This window comes from Drosophila pseudoobscura, chromosome X (assembly GCF_009870125.1).
Source record: "Drosophila pseudoobscura strain MV-25-SWS-2005 chromosome X, UCI_Dpse_MV25, whole genome shotgun sequence".
NCBI classification, from domain to species: domain Eukaryota; kingdom Metazoa; phylum Arthropoda; class Insecta; order Diptera; family Drosophilidae; genus Drosophila; species Drosophila pseudoobscura.
This window is the reverse complement of record NC_046683.1, coordinates 6419916-6431061: the sequence shown is the minus strand read 5'-3', so window position 1 is coordinate 6431061 and position 11146 is coordinate 6419916. Positions and strand designations below refer to the sequence as shown.

At 41.7% G+C, this 11146-nt stretch overlaps 1 protein-coding gene across 5 annotated transcripts in view; it reads left to right on the top strand.

Moving 5' to 3' along the window:
- The window catches only part of ct (homeobox protein, cut), a 77493-nt gene continuing 66347 nt past the window's right edge, over nt 1–11146 (top strand). For 2 of the 5 annotated variants that reach the window (XM_033382316.1, XM_033382315.1), the window contains exon 1: nt 2715–4178. In XM_033382316.1, coding sequence (XP_033238207.1) covers nt 4056–4178 — 123 coding nt within the window. In that variant the 5' untranslated portion in view covers nt 2715–4055. Of the gene's footprint in view, nt 98–2714; nt 4179–11146 lie in introns of those variants that run through there. The other 3 variants (XM_033382317.1, XM_033382318.1, XM_033382319.1) reach the window with 3 other exon arrangements.

Here is an 11146-nt window from a genome sequence, read left to right as displayed (position 1 = left end):
CATCAACGATAGAAATTTCAAAATAAATCATCTCAATATTATAGATCAAAATACATATTCCTAAAAATCAAGAATGGAAAACTCAAGCCCCAATCAGGTATGAAAATGTATTTTTCTATGTAATTTCCATAGTGGATTTTTCACTCAACTCCAGTTCGAAAGAGCGTCTCTCTTTCGAACTTGTTTCGGGTGCGACCCCTGTGACCGCTTGCAAATGCAATTCAAACTCAAACTCAAACGATTCTGTTGCGCGCCAGAGAAATAGTGAGAGAGAGAGAGCGCTCTCCAGTTTTTGAGTGAGGTTCGGTTTTCAATGCTGTTTGCTTTTGAGTGCGGTTCGTCTTTGAGTGGTGTTCATCGTTGAGTGATTCTCCCGTAATCTTATCAGACACTTGTTCGAGGGAGATTGCACCCGCCCATCCATCCATCCATCCATCCATCTATCCATTCCATCGATTGTCAATCACATGTGCACAAATGAGAGGGAATGAAAGCTCTGCCGCTGCCCACCAAATGGTTGGCTGAGAAAAAAATCGAATAGCAGAGCGGAGGAGCAGAGCAGTGAAGCAGCGCAGCAGCAGCAAAGCCAGCGCCAGCGCCAAGAGCCGAGCATCGTCTTCTGTCTTCGTGTGGGTGGCTGCCCTTGCTCTCGGCTCCACGATGCGGGCGCCGCCGCTCCTCTTCCAAAAACTGCAGCTCTGACTCGGACTCCGACTCCGACACCGAATAGGCCCCTCACCATTCTATTGTTTCTTCGGTGGGGTGTTGAGTAGGGGGATGGAGGGGGTGGCGGATGCATAGGGTTAAGGTTGCCTTTGGCCTTTGCTTTTGGCTTCGGGTGTGGGTATTGCACTTCGATACAATTTAAACTTTTCTTTATGTGCCACCCCACTTCCCCACCCGGAGCGCAGTGGCGTGTAGGGGGTTGGTAACCCCTAAAACTTTTATATTCCATCCATTTGTAACAGAAGCAGCAGGATCTACAGGAAACCTTAGGATTTTTGATTTACCAGTATTATAAATTGATCTTTTTTATTATTTTTATGCTCAAATCTTTGATCAAAACAAGGTAAAATTAAAATTTATCGATGAATGCAAAGAAATCGAAAACTTACACCTAATCTAATGGACTAATCCATAACCTCGATATTATAATTGTTTATTTTTATTTAAGATTATTTGAATTTTGGAAACATTGTTGATTGGCTTTCAAATAGACTCGAATACATAAATATATTTTCCACACTTTTTAAGCATTTATTATTATTTTTTCTGTTATATTTCTGTGTTAAAAAGAGTTGCCTCTTTTATTAAACGAATTCCCACTTTTCTCCCCGCGAAAGGAACTTTCGTTTTGGCTCAAAATAAATGAAAAACTATAATTTTAGTTGCTGTCCGCCGCAATCTGAACTAAACTCAGTAACAACAGTAATAGTGGTGTGAATACAGGATATTTCTGGGGGTTTTTTTTGGGAATAAAGTTACAGAAAGTACCAATAATGGGATAATAGGTATTATATAACATATGCATATAGTTCTCTGATCTAATTTATCTGAAGAATTAAGTATGAGTGTGGAATGGATGCACTATCGCAGGAATAAGCTTTGAAGTTTCAATAAGCTTTGAATTCCAATTTCATATTCCTAATCCTTTCAAATTCCTAAAAATGGAACACTGTAAGGCTTCCACCAAAAAGGTACCGCATTTTCCCAGGTTTAGCTACATTTCCCGGGCTTTAGTCTAACGGAACTAACGGAACGGCGAAAAGGAGTAAAGGAGGAAGGACCGCCGAAGGACTCTCCGTCACAGCTTTCATTCCTTTGTCCTCCGACGCGTCGTTCCGCCATCGAGAAAATATCCGAGGAAATCCCAGACGCAATAATAATATTCCCTCCACCCAATACGCCCCCTCCCTTAGCAGTAAACAAAAAAAAACACAACGGTAATTCATAAGCAAAAACAAAACAAAAAGCAGTAAAAAGAAATCACTCACGAAATTCAGCCACAAATCTCGTGCCCTCTCGCTTACACTCTCCCACTCTCTCACTCTCAGCGAGCGCGCTCCCTCTATCTCTCTCTATGTTGCACTCAATCTGCGGCTCAATAAACAAGAACTACAAAAGGGGGAGGTGGGCGTGGGAGTGGGAGGGCGCAAGTCCCTATAAGTTTTTCCCAATAAGAAAAAAGGCATTGCTCTGCCAGCGGCAGCGACAGCGGCAGAGGCCTGGCTGTGGCTACAAATTGAATGCCCGAGCAGAGAGAAGAGGCGTCGCTGCCGCTGCCGCCACACATTCAAGAAGGGCCCCCCTCTCCGAGAGCGAGCGAGAGGAGAGTAGCGCCAAGAACGGGTCTTTTTTGAATGAATGAATTTCAATACATGCAGCTGACAGCAGTTATCAGTGGTAGTGGCAGCGTGGCAGCAGCGCAGCGCGGCGGGGCAGACAGCGACGGCGCAGAAAAATGCTCCAACAACAACAACAGCAAGCAGGCAGCAGGCAGCAGTAGCAGCAACACAGAAATCAAAAACCTATTGAAAGAAAAATCAAAAGCAGCAGGCAGCCAGCCCAGAGACTCATTGAGTGACTCTCGCTCCCTCGCTCTCGCTCTCTCTCTCTCTTGAGTGAAAGCAGAGTCGGCCTCTGCTCTGCCAGTCTGTGCCTCTGTGTGTGCGTGTGTGTGTGTGTGAGTGAGCTGCGACGCAGCGCCATGCCGCCGTTCGTTTGCCGTTCGAGGGTTGTCGCTGCTTCGTTCATTCTTTCCGTTTCATTCTTTCCGTGGTCGTCGCCTGCGCCGTGCGTGTGTGACTGAGACTGAGACCCCGTTGAGAAAAAACGGAACGGAGACCCGTAGACCGTGGACCGTAGAGTTGTCGAGTTGTGTCGTACTACGCTCCGCACAACAAGCAACAACAAATATTAAAATAATAAGGCGCTACGGCCGCCTCGCCCCCTAACCATTCGCTCTGTGCGTCAGTGTGTGTGCGTGTGTGCAAGGTGTGTGTGTGTGTTGGTGTGCAGGCATGTGTTTTGGTCTCCGGTAGCACGGCACACACGGTATAAAAACAACAACAACAACAACAACTGCAACAAAACGAAAACAAAAGAACGAAAACCCGGAACCGGACCCCAAAAAGGAGGATAGATCCCCCAAACAACAACAACAACAAAATTGGAAAACCCCAAAATAAAGATACGAAAATCTGTTATTTTTTTCAAGTGATTTTTCTGTTTTCGGTTAAAAATAAAAATCAGAAGAATGTGCGCGTGTATTAGTGTCGAGTGTCTGCAACAACAACGACATCAGCAACAGCAACAACCTGAAACATGTGCAAAATAATCAACAACATCAACACGATCCACAACAACAGCAACACCAACAACACGATCCACATCAACAACGACAACAACAACAGCTGCATTTGGGCCTGGGATCAGCAACAACAAACAACAACAACAGCCATGGCCTAAACTCAATAATCAACAAGAAATTGAATCATCAATCAACAATCTTCCCCCTAACACATTCACTCACTCTCTCTCTCACACAATCTCTTGCAACACAAAGCTCTTCCTATCACAACAAAAAATTGCATTTTCTTTGGAAATTGTTGAAAAATAATCAAAATCAACAACAACAACAACAGTAATTGAGCAGCAACAACTAAGAGAGGAAAATAACAAAAAGTCTTTGGGTTTTTTCGAATGTATTTTATGAATTTTTTTGGGCACGTAAAAAGTAATTACAACAATACACCAACGACAACAGCAACAAGAACAATTTCAACAACAACAAATCAGGTGTCAAATGTGATGTGTGACTAAAACTTAATCAAACTAACTAACTAACTAACAACAAAAACAAAAAACAAAACAAAACAAAACAGAAAAAAACCAAGTGGAAAAAGTGGGAAAACAATTTGCGGCATTTAAATGCCAGGCCTTAGCCACAGATTTATTGGCAACACCAACACCAAAAACAGCAACAACAACTGCAACATTTGCAACAACGACATCAACAAAAATTGACAATAGAATTTTTGGAGGAAAGCCCACGAATGCAGCCAACATTGCCACAAGCCGCTGGGACAGCCGATATGGATCTGACGGCTGTTCAATCAATCAACGATTGGTTTTTCAAAAAGGAGCAAATTTATTTATTGGCACAATTTTGGCAACAGGTAAGAGAAACCATCAAACAAATCCCCCGAAGAAAAGTGCTTTCCCATGCAGAAGAAATAGTTATTTATGAGGGCTATCTTTTGATAGGAGGTTTGTCCCAAAAAATCTTTAGTGCTGCCCACCAAAAAATCTTATTAATGAAATCTTAAGAATTAAATCCTATGTTTTTGTTAGACTTCTGTTGCAACATAAAACCCACTACAGAAACTACAGAAAATGATAACCAAAGAGTCAGGCTACGAAAATTCTCCTAAGTGAAATTATATCCACAGTGTCAACAAGTTCTCTTAAGTGAAAAGATATAAAAAATATAAATAACAAAAAAAAAGTACCATCAATGAAATTTGAAGAACGCTTCAATGTTTACGTATATCTTTTTGCTTTTGTTTTGGTTCGTTTTTGGGGAAATGTATTTGGGTGGAAAACTACGCAAAAGAAACCAAAAGAAAACGAAAAAATATGTCTCAAAGGAAATGCGATGTTTTCGATTGGCAGACAAGTCGCTTCCAGCGAAAGCTGCAGCCACAAGTAATGGATGCCATGGAATTTTCATCCATCAACAAATTATTGGAATTATATTTAGGGGGTTCATCTATCCATGAAATTATTTAAAAGAAAACTCTGATGCAAACGCAAGATGCAAAATGTGTGGCAAGGTTCTCCCACAAAACCAGGCCTCCGGAGTGTGGGACCCAGAGAGGGGGCCTTAAGTTAACTTTTTCACTAATTGAGTTTGCGTGTCTGTGGCAAATGTATGTTTTATTGTTGCTAGCATTTGTTGGCTGCCTCTGCCTCTAATTTGTGTTGTAAATGTATTTTTTGTTGTTGTTCCCTCGATTATTGATTTCTGTGTAAAAAATGAAATGCAAAATGCAACAAGCAAATAATTTAGTGAACAATTTATTGCATGAATAACTTCCTTTTTTGATTTTTGTTTTTTGTTTTTGTTTTTGTGTTGTTTGTGGAGCAGACAAGATCGTCAGGCAGACAGTGGATACCCTCTAGGGAGGGGATTGTGGATTGAGGATTGCGGATTGGGGGGGTGGAGGATGCCCAGACGTTGTTGAAAAATTCGCTGGCTTCATGCCAGAGTCTGAACAAATAAGGCGGCAAAAGAAGTGGCCTGCCCTGCCCTGCCCCTTCAGGAGCAGACATATGAATATTTCCCTTAGATATACGAATATAGAATGAGTATTCCTTAGATATACGAATGAATATTCTCTCGCTGCTGTGGCAAGTTAATTAGGTTTTGAGGGGCACTTTTTAATTGGAAGAGAGAACTCCATCTCCACTCGATTGATCCTCCAAAGCAGAGTGAAAAGCAAGGGATTTCCCGTGAAAAAAAAATCTTTCGTGGGTTTTGCCGTCGGCAAATGCAAATAATTTTTTTCACAATGCGGAGCATATTGCAAATAAAAAGCCAAAACCCCATTCTCAGAACTCGTTAGAAGTTTCTCTCCTCCGTCCTCCCTCTTCCCTCTTCCCACCTTCATCTTTCAATCTCCGCTTCTCTAACGATCTTTTGATGATCGATTGCCGCTCAATGAATCAATATTTGAGGCCAAAACAAAATTAGAACTCGATCCCCACAACCCACCACAACCCAAACAACACAAAAAAAGGTAATTTGCTAAACCAAAAATAGAAGTTTTATTAAGTAAATTAAAGACAAAAAGAAGCAGAACGAATATCTGCTCCCCTCCATTCGACAGCTGTCCAAAGACATTCTTTTTTTTTTCTGTCGTGTGTGTGTGGTATTTTTGTGGGTATTTATTTATTTACATTTTGTCTGCAAAATTGACACAAATCGAAATCGAAAAATGTGCTCGCATTGGCATTTAATATTTTTCGGATTTCGAATGTGGGGCAGCCCCAAATGAAAAAGAAGAACAGAAATTAATTTCCGTAATGCAATCTATAAACTTGACCCAAAGACCTGAAAGACAGCAAGACAGAATGACGGAAAGATGGAGGGTTCTACAATTACCAGATGAAAAACAAAAAAAAAAGATAACTGCAGACTGAAAATTTGTCATTGATTTGTGCTGTGATCCGCAAACTGGAAAACGCGGGGAAAAACAGAAAAACTAATTGCCAAATGCAAACGAAACAGAAACCGAAACCGTATAAAAAAAAGTATATGATGATAGAAATTCAAGTTTTTTGGGTTCCGTTTTAATCAAATTTGAAACCGGTTCAGGGTTTAGCCACCACCACACACCACAGCACACTCACACACCATCCGTATCCGAGAGATACAGATACAAACAGGACGCGCCGCATTGATGATAGTTTATAAAAAGTTTTTAATTTTCAAAGATGGCCGATGTGCAGGATGGCATTTGCATATGCCGAAAAAATCGAATCGAAATGAGCAGCGCCCGGCAGGCCAACCCTTGGGATGTCCACGCGGGCTTAAGCCGTTAGATACACACGGTTAAAGATACACAGATACAGCAGATACAGCAGATACAGCAGATACGTAGATACAGATCGCTGCGTGTATCGTGTATAATTTTTAGCGTTTTAAGTGCAATTTACCCCCGTTCTCGCGCTGCGAGAGAGCTAGCTAATGAGTCAGAGAACCCCCGAGTAGAAATCATTCAACCACCCCGTCCACCCACACACACAGAAAAGATACAAGATACAAACAGAAAATATATATATAGTTGTGAGTTCTGTTCAATCGTTCGATCGCTGGAAAGATATGTTAATATAATTAAATTAATTTGTCAGCGCGGAAATTAAAACACAACGAAAAAAGACCGAAACAGAAACACAGAAATATCCCCCACACAAACGCACACACAGATGCATGGACACAAATTGTATCTATGCGATGCGACAAGCGATACGAATACGAAATGAAAATCGAACAATTAAAAGCTTGTGGTGGGTGTAGTCTGAACCCCGAACCTCGATCTGAACCACGCAACAAATAATTCCAAATAAAAAATCATTTGAAAATTATTATTAAAAATTGAGTTCATGAACTGTGGCTCTCTATAGATGTATCTGTATCTGTATCTGTATCTGTGTCTGGTACTGTGTGTGCGTTGATCAATTTTTATATGATGATCATTTGATGTTCTTTCTCTTTCCGGTTTATGGCATTAATTATGAATTTGTTGATGAAGCTAATTGAAGCTCTCTCACTATTTCTCTCTCTCTCCCTCTCTCTCTTTCTACGACAAGTGGAAGACGTGTCCTCTATGATACTCTGCATTCCGAATGCATTCTCGGGAACTCTGAATCCCAGTCCATGAAAACTCTGACCCCAAAAACTGTTGTAAACGCTTAGGCCCGTAATTAGTTAATTTGGCATCAAATTAGTGCCATTTCGGAGTGCATCCATCTATGAAATGAGGCCTCAAGTAACTCTGATTTCAATCATTAAAATGGTCCAAAAATTTCTCTCCCATTTCATCTATAGAGAAATTAGTATATGAAATGGTTTTTGCTCAATTTTGATAAATTTATTTTATATAGAATAGACTCGAGTAACTAAGGAACCAACCATTCCACAATCACTCAGTCTTTGCAATATTTCATTTTGAGCAACAATGATCTCATTTAAGTAGTTTAGAGAACTCCTGACGTATCCGTTAATTGAAAAGCCTCAAGTAACTAAGGAACTAATAATTGCATTTTGTTGAAACGTCACTCACATTGAATTAATACCAACAGAAGCATAACAGAACAAGTTTTCTCAATTGGAATGCATTCATTTTTTGAAAAACCTCAAGTAACTAAGGAACCGAACATTGGAATGTCTTTAAACTTCGTGTCCATTCAATCTATGTAAATATTAGCATATCGGAATTGGTTTCCTTACTTGTGGTCCATCCGTTCGGTACTCTTGAAACTTCTCTCTCATTCAACGGGAAACGGGCACATTCTGAGAGATTTAGATGAGAAGCTCAAGTCTTCTGGCCATCAAATCAACCGAAAAAGCTTCACACATGCGAATGGCTGTGGATTTTGGTGGAAGGGGGAGACGGGGACGGAGAGACACAACACTAATTGAGCATAAATATCATAAATATCATAAATGCTAAATGCGCGGCGTATTGCGTGGTGTGCATCAATTGTCATTGCATCATTAATTCCGCATCTAGACGAACCACCGTTCATTCCACAAAAGTTCCACAAAAGCACCAGCCACGGCTCTGGATGGAGATGCCAAAAACCCAAAAGGAGGAAACGAAGAAAAGATTCGACGGCTTTGTGTACAACTTAATAACAACTAATTGTCTTTTTATATGCATATACGCGAGTACGCAGCACACATACCAGATACGATACGATACGATATAGGAGCTCTCTAAACCGAAAAGATCGAGCCAGAAAAAGCAAAAGAAAGGAAGGGGATGGGATGGGATGGGAAGGGAAGGCAAGGCAAGGGAAGAAGGATGGGATGGATGGCAAACCTGTCTTGAAAAACTCTTTTGTTTTTTTCTGTTTGCTGCTGCTGCTGCCGCTGCCGCTGCTGTCTTTCATCTTTCAGTTGTCAGTAATTTGTGCAGCTCAATATATCAGTCGATATCTTATGAGTTTTTAATTTCAGGTTTCTGGTACTCCGGCTCCGATCTATGTGTCTCTGCTGCCTCCAGTCTCTCCATCAATTTGATTTCCTACACGGAGCACAGAGAGTTTTTCTTTGCTTGAAAAGGACAAATCGTTAAGAGAACCTGATGTTGGAGGATATTGAATAAAATATCATTTTGTCCACGCCCCTTTTTCGAGAACTTGACTCTGAAATGTCGGATGGGAGATGGGGCATGGAGCATGGAGCATGGGGCATGGGGCATGGGGCATGATGATGATGAGTTTTGAAGTTGCTGTTTCGTTTGGGGTTCTGTTCTTTCCTCTTGTATACGTATTGGCAACATTTTGTAGTGTGATCGATACGGTTGAATGCAAAAAAGAAGAAACGAGTGTCTGTGCCCAGTGCATCACCCATTCTCGGAGATCTCTGGTAGAGATCTCCTTCAAAGTTTCGTTTGTTTGAGTAATGACCAAACGCCTGGGGAGTGCACATTAAAAAGGAATCATCATTATTGGCAGATCCAGCATTGGGGCAGGAGCAAGGGGCAAGGATATTATTGGCAACATCCATTAAGAGATCACTCTCTCTCTCTCTCTCTCTTTCTCTCTTTCTCTCTCTGTTCTCTGTTGTAATTTGTGGAGTTTTGTGCTTTGCTGCTTTGGTGTTTCCAATGTTTTTACAATTTTTTATTGATGCTTTAATTAAGTTGTTGGTTTTTGCAACGAAAACGCCGACAACACACACGCCCCCACACGTTAAAACCTTGCCACCCCCCCGCGTTGCAGTTCTGTCACCGTCTGTGGGCCTGCCTCTTGCTCTCCTTTTTGTTGTTGTATTTTTTATTATTTTTGGCACGACATGAAAATTAGTTTAGAATTTAATTCGCTTTGACTTTTGAGTGCTTGTTACCATTTGCAATCATTCCTTTACCGTGCACCCTCTCTCTGTGTGCCGCCGCCGCCTCCACTGTCACTGCCACGCCCCTCTTTTTGTGAGTCGTTTTGTTGTTGTTTAATTTGATTTTATTGAAATAACTTTTCTGTTTTCGCTGTTTATACGCGTAGATTTTTCAAACTAAAATCAACATTCGCTAGCGTTCCTTTTTTCCAAGGAAAATATCTAGCAGATACGAATGTATCTATGCCTAAAGATATATGTAGATGGCCAGAGATCACACGCCAGAAATTTCTTTGAGCGTGCAATTGTTGGTTTTCCACTAAATTGCATGCCTTTTGAGGTCAATGATGGGGTCATCCAATGTTTCATAGTTTTCTTGCGGATTTTAAGGGTAGAACTTGGTGAGAATTGTCTGCAAATAACTAGTTTTCCACAGGACGCAAAGATACACAAAATGAATCGCGATTTAGCGGATATTTTCCCTAGATCTGCGGAGGCCTCCACTGTTTTCCCTGATACTCGTGTCCCACCACTCGCTGGACACGTAATAATCCCCTCTAGGAGGAGAAACTCGTTTGCATGTCTCTGGGTAATCCTTTGCTTTATCGTTCGATTAATTTACTGCGTGCCACATCCAACCGATGGTTCCGGTCTGTTCTGCTGTCTTCAAGAGAACTCTACTCTTCTTTTCCCCCTGACCCTCTGAAAGGGGAGATGTTTGACCCTTCGCGCATTGGTGGTTGCACCACACACACAGATCGTGTCACGCTGGAAGGGGAAGGGTTGCCACCGGGGGTTGGGATTGGCTTCGCGGGACCATCTCTCGAGGTCCTGTTTCCCAGCTCCTGCCTATAATTTATCAGTTGATATGCAAATGAGTTTGATTTTGATTTATTCAATGAGCTGAAGCACAATTCCCAATTTTTTGATATCAAAAAAAACAAAAAAAGAGAAAATAAAAAACGAATCAAACGAAAATTATTCGATGGGAGATGTGCGCGACCCTTTTTTTATGGACAGCTGGGATTAAATTCTCGATTTTTTAGGCCTTTTTTTGCGCTGCATTTTCTAGTTTTCATGCTGCCGCTGCCGCTGCCACTGCCACTGCCACTGCTTCCCCGTTGCATGCCACAAAGCCAAATCAACGATGCGCCTCATTGCAAGGCAACAGACGTCAAAAAAAGGAGAGAAAAAAACCCAACACACAAAAAAATATATATCTGCGAGAGAGATCCACGCGGCGGTGGCGGTGGCGATTCACGAGATGCGTTTTGTATCTGTAGATGTATCTATGTGTGTGTGTGTGTGTGTGTGTGTGTGTGTTTCTGCCCCGTCTGCCCCACTCAATCATAAAGCATTGGCAGGCGTAAATCAAATCAAGTAGCAACGGTTGCAGTTGCACACACAGAGTGGAGTTGGGAGTCGGGAGTCAAAGATGCTCGCTGCATGTTGCACGCACAAGGCAGAGGCTGAGGCAGAGGCAGAGGCAGAGGCAGCGGTAGGCGGCAGCGGCAGCGGCAG